The sequence below is a fragment of the Loxodonta africana genome, chromosome 4 (assembly GCF_030014295.1).
Source record: "Loxodonta africana isolate mLoxAfr1 chromosome 4, mLoxAfr1.hap2, whole genome shotgun sequence".
NCBI lineage: Eukaryota > Metazoa > Chordata > Mammalia > Proboscidea > Elephantidae > Loxodonta > Loxodonta africana.
In genome coordinates, this window is record NC_087345.1 from 163,974,246 (window position 1) to 163,994,148 (window position 19,903).

At 42.3% G+C, this 19,903-nt stretch overlaps 1 protein-coding gene across 4 annotated transcripts in view; it reads right to left on the reverse strand.

Annotated features, from left to right (window-relative positions):
- PIP4K2A (phosphatidylinositol-5-phosphate 4-kinase type 2 alpha) overlaps positions 1-19,903 on the reverse strand; it is a 197,107-nt gene that overhangs the window by 9,160 nt on the left and 168,044 nt on the right. For 2 of the 4 annotated variants that reach the window (XM_064284915.1, XM_064284917.1), the window contains exons 7-8: positions 11,216-11,329; positions 2,066-2,309 (exon numbers count right to left, since the gene is read on the reverse strand). In XM_064284915.1, coding sequence (XP_064140985.1) covers positions 2,066-2,309; positions 11,216-11,329 — 358 coding nt within the window. Of the gene's footprint in view, positions 1-212; positions 317-2,065; positions 2,310-11,215; positions 11,330-19,903 lie in introns of all 4 variants that reach the window. The other 2 variants (XM_064284916.1, XM_064284918.1) reach the window with 2 other exon arrangements.

Here is a 19,903-nt window from a genome sequence, read left to right on the forward strand (position 1 = left end):
CAGGCTGAGTTTCCCTGCCTTGCCGGTAAGACGGGGATTAGTGGTCAGTCGGCATTTGCTGGCTTGAATCTTGTACTCAGAACACGACCCCCTGCAGATAATGGGAATTTGAACAACTCGCTTAGAAAGGAGCTGACCTGGAGCTGGTCCCTGTAGCACAGGTAACATCAAGCGCCCACAGAGAGTAGAAGGAAACAGAGCGGGATACTTACGCCATGCTTAACGGTTTTTGCTGCGTGGGCAGCTTTCTTTTTTGCATCATAATGAGTAAGAATGTCAATAATCGCCATAAAGTACACCTCTTTCCTGGGTGAGTCTGTAAAGGGATGAGAACAGTGATTGGGGGGAAGTGCAGGCTGGAGCAGAAGGGTTCAGGCATTCAGTGGGGTGGGAATAGGAAGGGGTCTAGAAATGAAAGGTACTGCAGCTGTTTTACGAGTTCAGGTAACTCCTCCATGGTCCTACTAAAAAGACAGCTTAACCCTCTGTACCTGGTCCTTTTTCACTGTAGAAACGAAATTAAGGAACATATTCAATGCCTCTGGTTATTAACAGCGGAGGTCCAAGACTGGGATTCTTTCTTTTTTTTTTTTTTTGCTAATACGTATTTTCTCGAATGACTTTTTATTGCTTTAGTGTAAAAAAAAAAAAAACCCTATTTTTAAAATAAAGACTCTATAAAACAAGTAGAGCTAATTATGCTCATCGATCTTTTTCTACCCTTAGATGCCACCGCTCACAATCACTTCTCACCGGATACAGTATCAGAACGGGATAAATGCACATATTACCTCCAACATCTATTCCCTACAGATTTCCACAAATTTGCAATAAGGAGAGTACATTTAACTATGAAGAAACAGTTTGTTGAGCAAAATAAAAATGAAATAAAACATAACTCAAACCCACTCGGTTGATATGCCAACTGAGATTTTTTTTTTTAAACAATGAAGAACCATAATTTTTATTACTCAAAAATAAGAGGTCTGTTTTTATCGTCTCTAAAATATTCTGGCTATTTAACGTGTAAGTACCTAACATAAAAAAACAAACAAAAAAACTCACTGCTGTGGAGTTGATTCTGACTCATAGCTACCCTATAGGACAGAGTAGAACTGTCCCATAGAGTTTCCAGGCAGCACCTGGTGGATTTGAACCAAATATAATAAATTCCTTCAAATATCCAGTCACCTAGGTATTGATTAACACTGACCCCACTCTACAGCAGAGGGCCCCAGACCCCTTAGTGCAGAATAGCAGAGGGCAGGCCTAGCCGCCAATCAAAGGGTTCCTTCCCCATACACTAGGGCCTGGCTTCGGGGCTCCTAGGAAAGAAGGAGCTGCAGGTGATGACATGCCTGCCTGGTAAGTTTCCATGTGGGACTCTGACTGGACCACATATATGTACCTAGCTCAGGACAGATTCATGATGCTTTTGACTCATATAAAAGTGAGGACAGCTTATATATTAGTTGTTGTGATCTGTCTAGTCGATTCTGACTCTTAGTGACTTTGTGCCTGAGTAGAACTGCCCCATATTGTTTCCTAGGCTGAATCTTTATGACAGTAAATTGCCAGGTCTTTTCTCCTGTGGAGTGGCTGGTGGGTTTGAGCTGCCAACCTTTTGGTTAGCAGCCAAGTGCTTAACCATTGTGCCATCAGTGTTCTCTGTATATATACCCTCCCCTCATATATACATATATACACATATGCATACACACAGATTATATTATTTAAAAAATATTTCTTACATGTTACCTACATTTATATAAATAAGCATCGGTGTTTTTGTGTATACATATGTACATGTTGTATATATAAAATTTTGTGGTTTTACTCTATAACACCAACATCACAAAATTCAAAGACCTCATCACATTTCATTTTAAAACCAGAAATTACAGTTACCTTCAATATACTCTAGTTCCCCAAATCAACTTATTTGGACCCTTGAGAATGAGTGTTGCAGCATACTTTTAACTGGGGTTATGACTGCTGGTAGACAACAATGCAAAAGATCAAACCACTCCATATATAAAGAAAGTTCATAATTAATTAAGCTTACTTTCATGGCATTTTATTCCATAAACATCAATGTTGGGATCAAATTCCCCCGGAGCCAAGGGCGGTGAGCTGTTCAGCGTGTTTCCTGGACTGTCTGGAGGGGTTCCCACGGGGTGGGTCCCATCGCTTTCCCCTTCCTCCTCCCCGTCATTCTCTTCACACTCAACCTCTTCTTGTTCAGCTCTCTCAACATCGTGAATTCCCACCAGGAGGCTGTAGTCCATGAGCTTTAACTGGGCAAGAAACTGGAAGGTGGGGCATGACACCATCAGTTATAAAACTTAAAACAAAAACCAAGATTCAAAAAAAAAAAAAAGAAACAAGACAACAGTGTCAGGAAAAACGCGAAAAGGGGAAGGCCGTGCGTTAAGGGGCAGAGCGGTGAGGAGAAGAGAGAGCGTCTTTAAAAGGTGGCGTGGAGCTGGGCTTGGTGGGAGCTCTGGTGCTCTCAGACTCCCAGGCAGCTTCCCTGGCCAGAAATGCACGCAGCCTCACGGTTTGGGCTGGCTCAAAGCAAGTATTAAGTTCCTTGAAATGCAATGCTGGATGCCGAGAGGTATGCGTTTATCGCACTGAGGATGGATTATACCAAAGAGCAGAGAGCAAGACTGGCAAGAAAGACACACTGAGAAGGGCAAGAGAAAGTTTCTCCCAACAATTAAGATCAGCTAATGGCAAAAAACAGGGACCTCCCAAGTAGTTTCCAGCAATCTCTCAGAATGGTTTGTGAAAGCACTTTGCAATTCAGCACACTCCACTGAGAAGATAATAATGCTGCCGATCACAAATAAGTGAGTGCCCAAATGTCTCAATCAACTAGCAAATGCACTGTGTCGCTACGCTGGTGACTTACACAGGCCTTCTGTCTTTCCTGAAGCCCTGGTGGCGCAGTGGTAAAGCGTTTGGCTGCTAACCAAAAGGTCGGCAGTTTGAATCCACCAGCTGCTCCTTAGAAACCCTGTGGGGCAGTTTTACTCTGTCTTCTAGGGTCTCTATAAGTTGGAATTGACTCAACAGCAACGGGGTTTCTTTTTTTTTGGTTTTGGTTCTGTCCTTCTCATGGGTACAGAAAGTGGTTTGCTTTCCACGAGGCACCTCAGGTCCAGGATTCCCGTTCTCTCTCCCTGTCCTGTTCCAGACAAGGCTATACTATAACATGGGGGCAAGACAGTTCTGTAGGCTTGGCTACTCTTGTCTGCCAAGTTCTTTTTTTGACTTTTCATGTCATGATGTTTCTTCTTCCTTCTTTTTGAGTAGATACACTGAGACACGTGACCTTAAGTGCAACGTTCTACTTGATCAATTAAAATGTGGACAGTATTACTGAGGGCAAAGTATGGCAGCCCATCTGCTGGTTGGAACTAACAGGCCCTGTCTCCAGCTGGCTGGCTCCGTCCAGGACAATTCAGCTCAGACTCTGGCCTTGCGGGCTAGGAGGCGCGTGGCCCTGACTCTCGGAGAACGTGGTGCCAGCCCCACTCCGCTGATGCAGAGCAGCTGACCCACCTGGTAGAGTTTAGAAAACTTCTTTATACAAAGGGTCAGCCTATAAAAGTGCAGGTCTTCAAGTTCTGGCAGAAAAAAATCACCCTGCTGAGACCTGGAAGAACAGCCGCGTCCCCTTGAAGACAAGGAGGAGAGGTGCTAGGAGCACAGGGTTGCTTCAGCTTCCCTCGGGGAGAAACGCACAGCCCAGCTGTTGCCTAAGCCTTCAATTCTGCGTCTGCGGCAGTCAGCGCAGGCAGCCTCTCTGCCTGCTCATCCCCCCTTCCATGGCTCCCATTGCCTCTTTCCCACCATGAGCCCCCGGGGGCCAGCTCAATCTCCCCGTTTGTTTCGAACTTGGAAAAAAACAAATGACACAAATCTTACATTCAGAGACTTAAGCAAGGTAGAAGAAATCTGTTTATTTAAAAATAGATAGAAGGAGGCCCTTTATTAAAACAGAGGGCCTGTATCCCAGGGAGCTGAGCTCCTGCTCAGGGCCGGGCCTCAAGTCAGGTTTTTGAGCCCCAGAAAGGAGGCCGCTTCTCCTGCCCATGGCTTTCCCCCAAACTCTCTCCTTACAGGAATCACTGAGCTGACTTTTCCATTTATACCCCCACCCTCCAAGCAGGCTGTTTCTTTCTCGTGGTCAAAGAATACTCATCCTCTCGTCAAATCTGGCAGCAGCTGGGCTCCAGAGTGTAGGCGGCCATGGCCGTGCCTGTGCAGGCGAGCAGCCTCAAGAGAGTAATAAAGTTTTATAGAGAAGTTTAAGAGAATAATAAAGCTTTACTCTGTTACCAACGCAGTGCCTGCCACCCAGCTTCTCAGTTATCTGTCTGCTTTACACGGGGCCCATGGGTGTGGGAGAGAAGGAGCCACACTACTGGGCATAGAAGGAGCCACTACTGGGCACAGACAGCTGACCTCGCACAGCGCAGGCGCTGGGGTCCCCACGTGAGAGAGCACACAGACATGGAAAGATGAGGAATAACCTGCCCAAGGATCTAGAGCTAAGAAGCAGTAAATTCAAGATTCTAATTCAAAGCCCACGTCCTTTCTGCTGTAGTGTGCTGCCTCCAGAGGCTACACCGAGGCAGATCTCCCCCAGTCTTGTTCTTTACAATACCCCTGAGAGAAATGCTGAGTTAAACAAAGACAAACGGTGTCTGACTGAGGAGGGAGTCTCTCACTGCCCAGGAGCATGCTGAGATTCCAAGGGGGCAGAAACCCAGTCAGCAGCACTCCTCATACCGACTTGATCGTGGAACTCCCCTCAGAGTACCTTGATGGCCTTAGGTTTAAGAAACATATTTGGAAAACGATTGATCACATCTCAACAATCAGGAGACTGGGATGGCGAGGTGCTCACTTGGTGCCCCCACTTCTGCCCAATCTGTTGTCCCAAAGCTTCAAGGAAGCTGTGCCAGGGGCTGAGTTCACCTCTGGGCTCCTGGAGAAAAGGGCCTTTCTTATCTGTCTCCTCCATTGCCTCCCCATGCTGAGCATGGTGCCTGGCCCCTACCCCTTTCCTAGGGTATCTCTGTCTGCCCCCACCCTGCTGCCAGCCTGGAAGCCCTGCAGAGGCAGGAGGCAGAGCTGGGAGACAGGAGGCTGCCAGGTAGTAACATCTCCCCCAGAGTCCTTGTGTGCACTGTGGGTGAAGATTGGGTGGCGCCAGGTCCTGCTTGGGAAAGGCCCTCCTCCCCGACCTCTGCTCCCTCTGGGTCCTTGGAAGCTTCCTGGGGAGTGCTAAAAGTGTGTGCTGCCTGAACTTCCCCCTCCAGTCCTTTGGAAAAGGAAGATGTTTTCAAAATGCAAATTTCATGATGTCATACCCCTGCTTAAGACCTTTCAATGGTGCCCCATTATTCACAGGGCAAAAACAAAACTCTACCGTGGCCAGGAGGCCTGAAGAGTTTGGCCCATCGCTTCTCTGGCTCATCTTAAGCCCCACCTCCTACCCTCATCTCTGGTCCACACTACCTCCTCCTTGGCCATTAGACCTCAGCTCCAGGGGCCCTCACTCAGGGAAGCTTTTCCTGACTCCCTGGCCAGGGTACACCCCCAGGTGGTGGGCATTTACAGCATCACATATTTCTCCTTAATGGCCCTTGGGTTAGCTGCACATTCACTTTGTTAGATTATTTCAGTCACACTGTCTTCCCCAAACACGGCAGTAGGGACGGCAGGTGAGGGCACAGGTCCTGTATGCTTTTGCTCTCCCACATTCCTAACTCCCGGCAAGTGATGGGCTCCCGGTACCAGTTCCAGCTGCCAGGACAGCCCCATGTGTGTGTAGAACTGTGCTCCACAGAGCTTTCAATGCTGATTTGCAAAGTAGATTGTCAAGCCTTTCTTCCGAGGTGCCTCTGGGTGGTCTCAAACTTCCAACCTTTTGGTTAGAAGCTGAGTGCGGTAACTGTTTGCACAACCCAGGGACTCTGAGCTCATGGGAAACACTCTGTATTTATTGAAGGAATGAATAGGATGCCTGTTTCTTCTTCCCCAGTTCATCCTTAACTCTTCCCATTTCCCCCTAGCTCGTCATCGTCAATCAATAACAACCAAAACCAAATAAAAACAAAGAACGAAGCAACAACAACAAAAATCTTTGTTTGAGATTGCAAGCAGCAGCAACTATGGGAAGCATAATAAGGCCATTTACAATGCATCTGTGCTCTCCAGAACAGGATCTCCCTTTTAACATGGAGGTCTACTGTTTGACCTTCAGCCATTTGACTTTCAAATAAACTTTCAAGTGCGCTTTGTGTACAAGAGTAAAGGGCTGCCTGTAATTAACTTGCCAAAGGTCAGGCAGGGAAGGATGGCCTCGGGGATGAGTTGCACGCCATGGCGGGTCCCCAGGCTGTGCTGCTCACAAAGGTGAGGTGGTGCAGGCCTGGAGCTCATTTCCTGGGCCTCTAAGCATGCGGTCTGACCACTGCGGGGGCTCCTCTTCCAGGAAGGAAATGCTTGTACCTAATAAATACAAGTACAGCCAGCTCCCAGCGCTACTTACTAAACCATAATGAAATGAAAAATGCATCTCTAGGCGAGAAGCTCTTCTGACACTACCCAAGAAAATTGAGGAAACCAATTTCAATCCCAATTGGGCATTATACATGTTTTCAAACCTATGAGACTACGGTACAGAAATTGAAAAGACCAAGTACAGTACAGTGGTTAAGAGTACAGGCTTTGCTTATGGGGTGGTCCATTTATTATTTTTTCATTAAAGTATTAAAGTATGGTGAAAAAAAGAGTATAGACTTTAGAGTCAGATAGGAGATTAAATCTTATATCTGTCACCTACCAGCTATGTGACTTGACAATTAGTTCACTTCTCTGAGCTTTAGCTGTTCTAACTATAAAACGGGACAGTACCATTCACCTTAAAGGGGTGTGGAAAGGACTAAAAGGGATACTATGGCTGAGACAATGAACACAATACCTCGAATGTGACAATGGAAGCTGCTATTGTAACTGTCCGTACTGCTGTTATTATGGTCAAAGGCCTTCTTCACCAAGTATGCAGATTTAAACATGGGTTCAAGTCAGGTAGGGTAAGAGGAGAAGCATGTGGAAAACCCTGCTGAATGATTTGCTTTTATCTTATGAAAGTCGTTTTAAATCTCTCCTGAAGCAGAGTGAAATAAAAGGTGTCAGTAAGTCGGAGATTTTTGTTAGGTAAATTCTTGTTCAGTATCATGAAACTACTGTGGACTGGAAGCTTATGGGTTGAGGGAGAAGATGAAAGAAAGGGAACAGGGCCCACTGTGGTGTTTTGCCTCAAGCTGATTTTAGGGACTTAATAGTCATGCTTCACTTAACGTCCACAATATGTTCTGCAAAATAGGACATTATGTGATTTGAACATTATGAGAACACCATATTATGTACTTAGCAAAGCTATGTCCGGTTTCCGACTGGGATTTCTGAACTCTATTATAACCTTATGGGACCATGGACGTATATCCGGTCAGATGCTGCCAAATGGCTGTTATACGGGGCATGACCACATACTTCCTCTTTACTCTGTTCATCCCTTTAAACTTCTAACTCAAACGTAATTTTTTAAGTACATGGATCCCAAAGCTTGAAGATTTAACAATCTTTGCAATCTTTTGTTCTCCCTTCTTCTCTTCCCCTCCAACTTCATAATAATTACCCGACAGACCCTTAATCTGCCACTTTTTCCTTCAGAATATCCCACCTAATCTGATTCCTTACTGACTAATTCCTCATTAGGCCTAATCTTTGTGTTAGTATCCTCCTCAAGATCTTTACCAGCCCTGGTACAAACTCTCCTAGAAAACGATGTGGCAAAGGAGCAGTTAATAAACTATCCTTCATAACAGATTTAAATTAACTTTTTCCTCACTTGTTTTGCTAACACATTTGTTCCACTGAATTACTGCTTCGAACACATCTGTGATGTAGAATTAAAATTCCAATCAGCCTATATAAGAGTTATATTTGGCCACTTGTCAAAAATCACAATAATCCTCCTTTGGAGTATTTATCAGAAAACAAAGTCTCAACTGCGCTCTCAGAAACATTTAAAATTTTCCTTTTGTATCAGAGTTAGGAGTGTGGCCTCCGACTACCTCAAATCCCAGTTTGAAGTTAGTAGCTGTGTGTGTCTGGGCAAATTACTTAGCATCTCTGGACTCAGTTTTCTTATCAATCAACCAGGGATAATAACAGTGCCTGTCCTCAATGGAGTTGCTTTAAGGATGAAAAGAGATAAGGCGTGCATGTGCAGGACTCAGGCTCTATAAGCTCCACAAATGCTGGCTGCCACTCCGCCCCACCCCCCCCCCACCCCATTCTATGGTTGTGGGACCATAATTGTGAGTGAGTTCAGATGCCCTGTGAGAGGCGCTCTCAGATACCACGCAAGGAGCACAGTTCTGTGCTGTGTGACGTTTGCATCTCATTGTGAGCCAATGAGAGGCGCGGTCAGCGCTGACTTTCCAGGGTCATAATCAGGGTTGAAAGCAGGCCAGTCAGAAGGCAAACTGATTCCCACTCTCCACAGAGCACTTGTTTGGAGGAAAGTTTATGTTTAGTTGGGTACGAAGCTCTCTGCACAGCATACTGACAGTAGAAAGGGATTTCAATTGTAGAAAACAGAAGCTAGATTCTCGGATGAAATTCTTTTCTTTTCTCTACAAAAATGGATCATTTATTGTGCCACAATAAACTCAGGCCTGCTTTAAGCATTAGGTTAAAAGAAAAGAAAAACTGTACTCAACTCCAACAGTTAAGCCAGTCAGCTAAATTAGAAACCATGGAATTGATGAAAAAAGAAAACCAGATTAAATTCTAGCCTCATTATCAAGATCAGATGCCAAGCTACTTCACCATAATTACCTGCTTAAAAATTTAATGATGCTTTTGCATGAATTTCCAAACTAAGATACTGTTATCATCCATTGAGAATATTTCTTAATGAAAGAATGCTTTCTGCTCTGCCTCCATTTCAACAAAACAGCTAAGTGCCAGCGCCATGTATGGGATTCAACTATCCAAATCCTCTAATCAACGACATTATTAGAGACAACAAAAGAGCTAAGAGGATCCTTATGTAATTCAACTGTAAATGTGAACTGCTTGAGTTACATTATTCCTGGGAGTCTAAATATCATAGTGATATATGGCAAGAGAAAAAAAAGATGAAAACGATTTTTTGGCAAGTCACTGATAACCCTAAGGGGTATTTACCATAATTACTAAAATAGTAGCATTCTTAGATCAAAGATTTACTGATTAATCAATAAAAATTCAAAAGAGAGTATGTTTACCTATGGTACTTGGTTATCAGATCAAATCAGCCCTAAAGCAAGGAAGAAATGCCTAACCAATATGCATTTTAATAACTCCTGACAACTGAGGAAAAACAAATGTTCATTAATGAAAGGCTGAAAAAAATGTTACATGATAAAAACAGACATTTGAATTTACCTTTTTTTTTTAAAGTAGACAGTTGCAGCCCTCACAAATAACCAATATTAAGGTTCTAATCCAAACATGTATATCATGAAAAAATAATGTAAACATTTTTTATTCAGATACTTATGATCTAAAAATAATTACGAACTAACTTGGTGAGTCTGAGTGCCTTGCAATGAAAGCGCTATTAGAAGACTAAAAAGGAGATTACGACGTTGCTCTGCTTTCACGGGAAGCACCATCTAATGTGTGATATTCAGTCTTTGACTCAAGTCGTTTCAACTGTTTTTGTTTAATGACATGAAAACATCTTTCTACAAAGCCTCTTTCCAAGTAGCAGATCTGTGCTAGTGTGAGGGGAACAGTATTTGGAAGTTTAAAAAGAAAATGGACACACACATATGAACAAGAGTAACAGCTAAGAACAACTCAGTTTAGTCATTGCCTAGATGATTACAATTGTCGTTGCACTGTCTTGTAACTCAACAACTTCCAAGATGATAACCACTTTTCCTGAATTTATCTCTCAGTTATTTATTTTTTTTCTCTATTTCTAAAAGAAGAAATAAGGAAGTCCAATGGGAAAGCTGCAATAGAGAAAATGACAGGAAAGACATGTTTTCTATTCTTAAGCAAAACAATGCTTAAAAAGAAAACTCCTTCATTATAGACTAAAAACCTGTTTTATTGTATTATTTTATCCACCACCCACAAGTGTTCAAAACTGCCCTTGTGCAGTTTTCCCACGATGAGTCGAGGCTGGCTTGCTAGACCTAATGATACTGTTCATAGCAGCTGGTGAAAATATTCAAAGCACTAAGCTACTGAGGTTGAGTTTACCAACACTGAGATGTGGTTTCCAAAAACCAAACCTGTTGTTGTCTAGTCAATTCCGACTCATAGTGACTCTACAGGACAAAGTAGAACTGCCCCAAAGGGTTTCCAAGGCTGCAATCTTTATGGAAGCAGACTGCCGTGTCTTTCTCTGGCAGAGCGGCTTGTGGGTTTGAACTGTTGACCTTGCGGTTAGCAGCTGACAGCCAAACCACTGTACCACCAGAGTTCCTTGAGATACAGTTTAGAGGGGGAAAAACCCAAAACTCAAACATTACTAAACAGGCGTTTTTGAAATGCTCTGCTGTTTGACAGAATTCAATACTCTGCCTACCCCTCTCCCTTCACCCAGTCTGGTTTCTCTGGGCAGGCCAGTCTCAGTGGGCTTTAACTACTCACAGACCATCCTACTGACAAAGAATTTGGGAACTTGAGGGTGGGGTGCCCATCAGAAGATGGAAGGTGCTTTCTTTTGTTTGTTATCTAAAGGAGAGAGCTGCTGAGCCAGTATATTTCTTTTTTGAGTCTGATCACATGAGTCATACCTATTTATATGTGATTTTGATAACGTAGAACATATATTGGAAACCCTGGTGGCGTAGCGGTTAAGTGCTACGGCTGCTAACCGAGAGGTTGGCAGTTTGAATCCGCCAGGCACTCCTTGGAAACTCTATCGGGCAGTTCTACTCTGTCCTGTAGGGTAGCTATGAGTCGGAATCGACTCGACAGCAATAGGTTTGGTTTGGTTTGGGTTAAAAAAACATATATATTTGTACTAGTTGCAGATTTAAATACATAGTTTTAAAAATCTCCTAAAAACCAACAATGTTGACTTGCATACAACTGAGGTATCCTTTACATTGATTTTTCTTACCTCAACATCCTTTTTCAGTTTTTCCAGGAACACTTTTTTGTTGTTGTCATCAATATAAATCTTTTGGCCCTCATTAATGAAATCATTATCCTTTAAAGTTGGCAGTTCTTTGGCCTAAAACAAATGAGGAAAAGAAAAAGAATGAAGTTTGAATAAAATCTAAAAAACACTTATGCCTTCCAACCCTCGTAAGTAAGTTTGTCCTCTTCACTGTAGGGGCTGTACCCAAGTCAATGGAACGTGAGGTGGTTTGACTACCGCAAGGGGGCACCAGTGAGCTATGACCACTGGACGCATTAACACTAGGAATGTAGGGTCAGACATACTCAATATTATGAGGCTTTGTAAGGTTTCTTATTTTTTTATAGGGATGAACCTGACTGCTTTCTTGGACTCGCTTTCTTACAATCAGTCTTCTAAGTATAGAATTTGTATTCTTGGAATACCTTGTCAGGAACCTTCAATTTTCTTCCTGGTATCAGTCCAACTCTAAAGGGTAGTTGCTGCAGGGTTCATGTTACAAACAGCATATTATGTTGTCTTAAAAAAGCCCCATCCATAATCATCTAATTTCTGATTCAAGGAGGACACGCAGCCAGAGTTAGCCATCTACCCTGCCAAGTCTTCTTGTTCACAAGAGGAGAGTCTGCTCTCCTTTGGACGATGTCAAAGAAAAATGTTATCACTGAACATAAAACACAGTAAGATGAGAATTTACAAATAAATAAGAGATTGAGCTAGTAAGTAAATCGTACTTCTGCTGACCAATGCGAAGTAATGGGTAACTGCCAAAGTATGGGTTATGGAAGAAAAAGCTAAGTTGCACTATGGCATATAGCATGTAGGCAAATAATTTTAAAGTAGTGTGGATTATTCTATTTAACTTGGTGCAACTTGCATTCTGAGAGTTCAAAATCAATCAAAACCCTTCCCTTCCTTTTAGCTAAACATCGTTGATTTTTCCCAGTTGAAAGGAATCCAACATAATATACTGTCTTTCTTGGTGTATCAGTGAACCTCTGAATGGCTCTCTTCTCTATAAGGTGGAACCAAATGAAAAAGAATAATCCAAGGAAAGAACCTATTCTCCTTCCTGGCCACTACACTGCCACCCCTTCTTCAGAGTGATAAAAGAAAACCTACCGGGTGTATCTATCTACTGACTCTTCCTTTAAAGCCTAAGCTGCTCACTGTCCCCCAATTTTATAAAGTATACACATGTATGTAAACATACTAACATTTATCTATACGCATACATATATACAGAGTTATTTTACAATTCCAAATTGTAGCTCTAACTACTAATTTTGTTGGAGAAGGGAATATTTGAACAGCTTTGAAATTTTGAGTTTGATAAAACTGCCACCAAAATAATTATCCTTACAAAGTAGATACAGTAAAGCTCAGAAATCCAAAGATTCAATTCAATAAGCAGTTACTGAATGAATAGGTCAAATCTCTATTCTAAAGGCATTTAAAGTCTAGAATAGGAGGAAGACATGAAAGTAGGTAGAAAACATGACAGAAAGAGAATATAAGAAGTATAGATAAATAAGATTCTGGAGGAGGGACTCAATGACCCACTTTCATACCAAGTCTTACAAAAATAAAAATGCAACACCATTCTTCACAAAACTAAGGATGGGCCTGATAAATTCACCCCCTAAATCTGTCATTAACAATTTAAAAATAATGTGATAAATGTAAAAACAAACAAAAAACCAACCTGAAAGTATAGAAGATAACATATTAACGTTCAGTGTTTGAATTAAATGCTTGAGTCAATTACAGTAGACTCTTATTCCAGTAAACTGCAAACATAAGAGAGTTTCACAGTGAAGAAAATGTGAAGTTTAACAGAACTCTTTCAGAGGACAATACAAAGATAAGCACTGCCCAAAATACAAATCGGAGAGCGACTGACAAAAAAGGGTTGAAGCCAGGTCTTTAGCACAAAACCAGACAAGACGGAGAAGGGTCATGATTCTCCTAGTAGACAACGTGGGCATTTCTATGTTTTGAGGATGAGGGTGTGCGTGTGTGTGTATGAGGGGGAGGTGTTAAGGATTAAGATATCTGTCTCAACTCCACAACTCATTCTGTATGTGTAAAAGAAGACGGGGAGAGGGATTTTTTTGTTTTTGTGTAAGATAACCCTGAAAGAGGGCTGAGGGACTACAGACAAGGTAGTAAATCACACATTAGATACATATTTGTAACACAAGTCACATTAGTGAAGACGGGTGCCATTTTGGGTTCACCCTAGCAGAATTACCTCATGTGACAGGGAAAGTATAATCCTACCTCATAAAACTCTGGACACCCTGTACTACATTACTAAGCTTACTTGTGAATTTCACAGGCACTAGGGACATATTTAGATTGGATCAAGTTCAAAAAAGGGCAACCAGATTGGTTGAAAGACTTAAGGGCTTATTGAAGGGATAAAGAAGCAAAGGCGTATCTTTAGCATGGCAGCTGCTGGAGAGGAACCCAACACTGCTCTACAAATACCCACCTCCCAAGCATGTGCTGCATTGCAGAGTGCGTGGGAGCATCAGGGTTTTAGAGTCATGAATTCTGAGGTTCCGATCCTAGTCCCACCCCTTACTCACCAGGGACCAAGGACCAGTTTCTGGGTCTCTACAGGCTGTTTCCTTGCGCACAGAATGGGGAAGACAGCTGCAGAAGCTTTACACACTGTACCACACCCCTTACCTGCGTCATCTCCTTTACTCTTCCCAACAGCCTTACCTACTATTCTCATATCATTTTACAGAAAGGGAACACCGAGTTTAGTGAGATTATGCAGGTTCATTAAGGCCTCACAGCCTGGTAAATGGGGAGCTGAGATGTGAACCCAGGCAGCCTGACTCCTAATCACTACTATTGTAGAGCTTCTGAGATTTCGACAGAAAATACGTGCGACCATTTAGAACAATGAGTGAGAATCATTATCGCCGCTGTCGTGGCCATTCAGTAAACTGTAGTTATTGTATGGAGTCAAAACCAGTTTCATAGGCTGAGAGACTGCATGTTTCCTTTGAAAACAACAACAGCAAAAGAACTTTGATTACATTAACTGTTCTTTCCTGCTAAGAACTAGGTGGCAAAGATTAAGTCAACTGACAATACCTCGCCCTGAAGAGAACCTGATGGGTTAACTTTAATTTCAATATATTCCTCTAATGTTGTTAGTTGCTGCTGAGTTGACTCTGATTCACGGCAACCCTGTGCACCACGTAAGGTCACGCTGCCTGGTCCTGCACAGCACTTACGACCACTGGGCGTCCAGTGCTGCAGGCGCTGTGGACTCTGAGTGCCTTCCGGCCTAGGAAGCTCATTATCCAGCGCTGCATCAGACACTACTCTGCTGTGGCCCACAGGGTTTTCACTAGTGAATTTTTGGAAGCAGATCGCCAGGCCTTTCTTCCTGTTCTGTCTTAGTCTGGAAGCTCCGCTAAAACCTGTCCACCACGGGTGACCCCACCCGTGTTTGAAATACCGGAAGCATGGCTTCCAGCATCATAGCAACATACAAGCCACTACAGTATGACAAAGTGACAGGTGGTGGATCCCTTTGATAATGAGCAGATATTTTATATTAAAAAAAAATCTTTCAATAAAGTGAGGAAACCTATTACACTGAGAATTAGTAAACTTGAATGAACAGTCTGTAAAAATGCCACAAAGACGACATATGCAGGGCAGCACAGAAATAACTGTGGGCAGGGATATCTTAACGCAGCAAACGATTCTATTCTTTGTTTTTAAAGTTTGCATTATTAGCACTGAAGAGAGTTTTCCAAACCAAAGCCTTGTAATCAGGGAGGCTGGTTCTTTAATGGCTATCTTTTAGACCCTTTTTATGGAGTCCTTGGGTGGGAAAAACAGTTAAGCACTCTGCTACTAACTGAAAGGCTGGAGGTTCAAGTCCACCCAGAGCTACCTCAGAAAAAAGTCCTGGCAATCTGTTTCTGAAAGGTCACAGCCACTGAAAACCCAAAGGAAAGCAATTCTAATCTGGGTCTTTTTTTTTGCTAGTTTGTTTAATATCCTTTCTAGTTTAATGCAGAAATAGCCAGAGGGTGGAGGAAACCACCAGGACTAAGGATATCGGGCTTAGAAAAGCTTCTCAACTGTGAACTATGAGGCTCGCTTTTGGCTGGCAGTCAGCAACCTTTCTGAACTGGTAGTAGGCCACGTCTTCATTTATTTGCTCTAGCTTAACAAGTTAAGTTCTCCTTGCCAGCTCTGTGTAGACTGCGAACCTCCCAGTATGACAGGGGAACTGTTGTACCATGTGCTATACTAGCTGGGAGGAGACACAGGGAAGGAGGGAAGAAAGGCAGGGAACCACTCTTCCTCATACCAACTTCTTCCAGCCGGCCCAGGCCCTGGGTCTGGTCTGGGCTCTTGCCTGGGGGTCTTCAGAAGCTGCTCAAAGGCCCTGACCAGCTGTAGCTCCCCAGGGTGCAACCAATGTCAGCATCCATCCAGCATGAGGCAAGATTACTTTCTCTTATAATTCTGCTAGGGTGGAGTGGACTCAAAATAGCATTCACCAGCTTGACCATGGCAAAGTCATAGATGCTTACTCGACACATCCAAACACCTCGAGGGACCGAGTTGCTGGGGCTGAGGGTGGGGGACCATGGTCTCAGGGGACATCTAGGTCAACTGGCATAACACAGTTCATAAAGAAAATGCTCTACATTCTACTTTGGTAAGCAGCATCTGGAGTCTTAAAAGCCTGCAAGCAGCTACCTAAGAGACATTTATTGGTCCCATCCCATCAGGAACAAAGGAGAATGAAGAAAACCAAAAACACAAGGAAAAGATTAGTCCCAAGGATCAATGGACCGTATAAAGCACAGGTCCACCAGCCCGAGCCCAGAAGAACTAGATGGTGCTGGGCTACCATGGCTGACAGCTCTGACAGGGATCACAATAGAGGGTTCTGCTCAGAGGAGGAGAAAAATGTAGAACAAAATTCAAATTCACACAAAAAAGACCAGACTTACTGGTCTGACAAAGACTGGAGGATCCCCTGAGACTATGGCCCCTGGACACCCTGCTAAGTGGGAACTGAAGCCACTCCTGAAGCCCACTTTTCAGACAAAGATTAGACAGGCCTAAAAAACAAACAATAACACATGTGAGGAATGCGCTCCTTAGTTCAATCAAATATATGAGACCAAATGGGCGACTTCTGCCCAGAAGCAAGATGAGAAGGCAGGAAGGGATGGGAAAACTGGACAAATGGACACGAGAACCCTGGGATGTGAATGAAAAGGGGAAGAGTGCTGTCACATTGCGTGGATTGCGACCAATGTCACAAATCAATTTGTGTATATATTTTTGAATAAGAAACTGATTTGTGCTGTAAAGTTTCACCTAGAGTGCACACACACATACATACACAAAGCAACATTCACCCCTACGAGGTGGAAATAAACAGTCAAAGGCATAAGCAGAACAACACTATTCACCCTGCAGCCTAGCTAGCCTGCTTCTACTATTTAAGACTGAAAATCAGCAGGATGAGAACCCCTCAAACTCTGACCCTGGGTGAGGCCCAATTCCATGTCTACGCAGCATGGCCCAGGTTTCCACTTGCGAGCCAGATTAAAGCACGTGGATCCAGGCTGTCTAGATTACATTTCTAGACAGCTGTGTGACTTTGGGCAATTTACCCTCTCTGTGGCTTGGTTTCCTCAACTTTCAACATGGATCAGCAAACACTGGGTTGTTGTGAAGGTTACATGAGTTTGTACATGTAAAGGCTGTGAGCAGTGCCTGCTGCATTGGAGAATTACATACGCGATGCTGTTATCTGGTCATCATGGTTCTCAATCTGGGCTCGTGTATCCAGAGAAACCCTCAACACGATGAATCCAAAACAAGCTTTCTTCTTTTAAAAAAATATGTTAGCATATTTACATTTTTATACTGTGATGTCCTGGACCAGATGGTTAATCTGCCCAAACCTCAGTTTTCTTATCCCTATAATGGGAAATTGATGTGGCCATAGCAGTTGGCTAATGTAAAGGCTGCTAGCCTAAAGGTTGGTGGTTTGAACCCACCCAGCAACGCCATGGAAGACAGACTTGATGTTCTGCTTCCGTAAAGATTATAGCCAAGAAAACCCTGTGGAGTACCGTTCTACTCTCTAACACCTGGGGTCGCCATGACTCAGTGGCAATGGGTTAATAGGGTTAGTGTGTGAACGAAAGGACACAAACACCAAGTGCCTGGCACATAAGAACTCCTTGTACATTAGTTTGTTCCCCTTCTTCCTTCTTGCTTTTTAAGAAATAGGCTCTTTAAACTTGGGATATCTGGAACCTAAATCTGTTTAAAATCTTTTTTCCTTCCATGTTTTACCCATTAGTCTCATGTGGATTCTCCACCTATTGCCTTCACATTTTGAAAACACTTTCCTTACTTACTGTACATGAACCTGGCATACACAAGTACAAGGTTATTTCATTTCCCTGCATCAGACACGTGGAGGATAGAGAGGGCGCATTAGATAAGGTGTGTTGAGGGTGACACTGGCCAGAGGCCCTTATGCCCCCGCCTTGGTGGCATAACCTGCTCTCCAAACCTCAACTGTAAATTTTTCCGGCTAGAAAAGCCTCTGTGATCACCTGTAAAGGCTATTCCAGGTAGGAAAACCTTACTGAATATATATATATATTTTAAACTGAAACCCGAATGAGAATAGAATTTGGCAGTATGATAATACAATTTGGTAAGTTAACTTCTTGGAGTAATAAAGCATCTAAACTTTATGATATTTATTAATATGGAGTAAAATTTAAGAATTCTATATATATGGCCAAATTGCTGGCTTTTGTATTACTTTAATTTTCCGTGGGTTAGTTTTTCTCAGTTAAAACGTTATAATAGTGGGTAATTTAGTGAATGCTATTTTGTTGACCTAAAGCAAAAATTCATGAACTGAATCTTAGTAGCCAGAAAACACACCCAAAACACTAGTAAACTCACCGGAAACATTTGACTCGCTGTGAGCAGTAAAAAAGAAAACCAGTTCAGCATAAACATTTTTTCCTGCTTCTGTAACTACATTATTGAGTGAAGTTTTTGGTTTCTTTTAAAGCAAGGTATTCCAGGCTGTCCCTCAGCAGGCCTATATTCTTCAACCCTAAGAGGCATACTGTACAATACCGGTCACGGGAAAATAGTTTATGTGTAACTAAAGCACAAATGAACATGAATGGAAGATTCTAGACGTGCACTCAGCTGCTTCGGAGCATGAAGATAATCAACACATGGATAATTTTAAAACGTAAAGAAGCTTCTGAATACAAATAATTACTTATTATTCCCTAGGGTTTGACCAAACCAAAAACCCAGTGCCATCAATTCTGACTCATAGCGACCCTATAGGACATGTAAATAATCTCTAAGGACAGATTCGGCCAGGAGCTTGAGATTAAAAAGCGGGGGGGAAATCAGAACTAACAGCTAGAAGGTTTAGAGCTCTCATTTTTAGAAGTGAGCATATGCCTCTGTGGATGGCTTAGTAGACAAAGATGGCTGGAGAAAAGGCAGTTGCCAGAGAGAAATTACGGAATCCCATGAGAGTAGAGGAGACACAGGGCTCTGCTTGCTTTCCATTAGACTTGGTGAAAAGAGATAAAAAATAAGGCCTTAAAGTGTAACATATATTAACCCAAACTCATACTTAGCACTATTACACATAAAAATTCCAAATTACTAAAAATGTTTGTGGATTCCCTGAAACCAAAACCAGAGTTTTTTTTCTGGGACAAAAAGACTTAAAATTTTCATTTGTTTCAAATGCAAGTTAACCCATTTGTTATATGTAAATAACTGCTTATTTTATTAGGTTCTGTGACTCGAATACAATTATACAATTGCTGTCATCTGCCTGGAGTTGAGTAATATTGGATACTTAAGGTTTAGTAAAACCAGAAATTGTATAGAAATTTTATTTTAGTGAGGCTAAAAAAATCCTATTATCTTTTAGATGACTCACAATTTTTTTTTTTTTAAATCACAAATACAGTGAAACCAGTGAGAGCTGGGACTCATGGGACTGCCTTGTTTTTCTGGGTCTCAAAGTTTTCTACCTTTGACAGGGTGAAGTCTTACCACTTTTCTATTGCTCTCTATTAGTGGAAAATATTTGAGTTTTCCTTCTCTGACAGGTTTCCACCTTACACAGGCTTTGGCTTTCAGAGTTTTACTGTATTTTAAATTGGTATTTACAGTCAAAAACACAACTTCAAATGTACAGAATTCAGACTAAAACAGTGATACATTTATTATCATTCTACACTTAAATTATGCAAAAAAGTCAACCATATTTTAAATTGCCATTAGCAACAGGAAAATAAAAAATTCATGCATTTAAAATGCACGAGGCCAAAATCTATATAATATGGAGCCAAGTTTTTTCAGTCTGTATGGAAATCTTAACAGAAAGATGAAATATACCCCCGTTACACTTGAACGTTTAATGCAAACAGGATTTTGGCACCAGAAGGTTTCAATGCAAAGGATAATACGTATCATAGTGCTCTGTGATTAAAGGACTTACATTTCAGAAAGAAATGAATTTTTGTTCGATGTGCTCATTTGGCAACCCACTTAAAAAAAGACTAATTGTAAGCCTCAATGTCACAGACTGTTGCC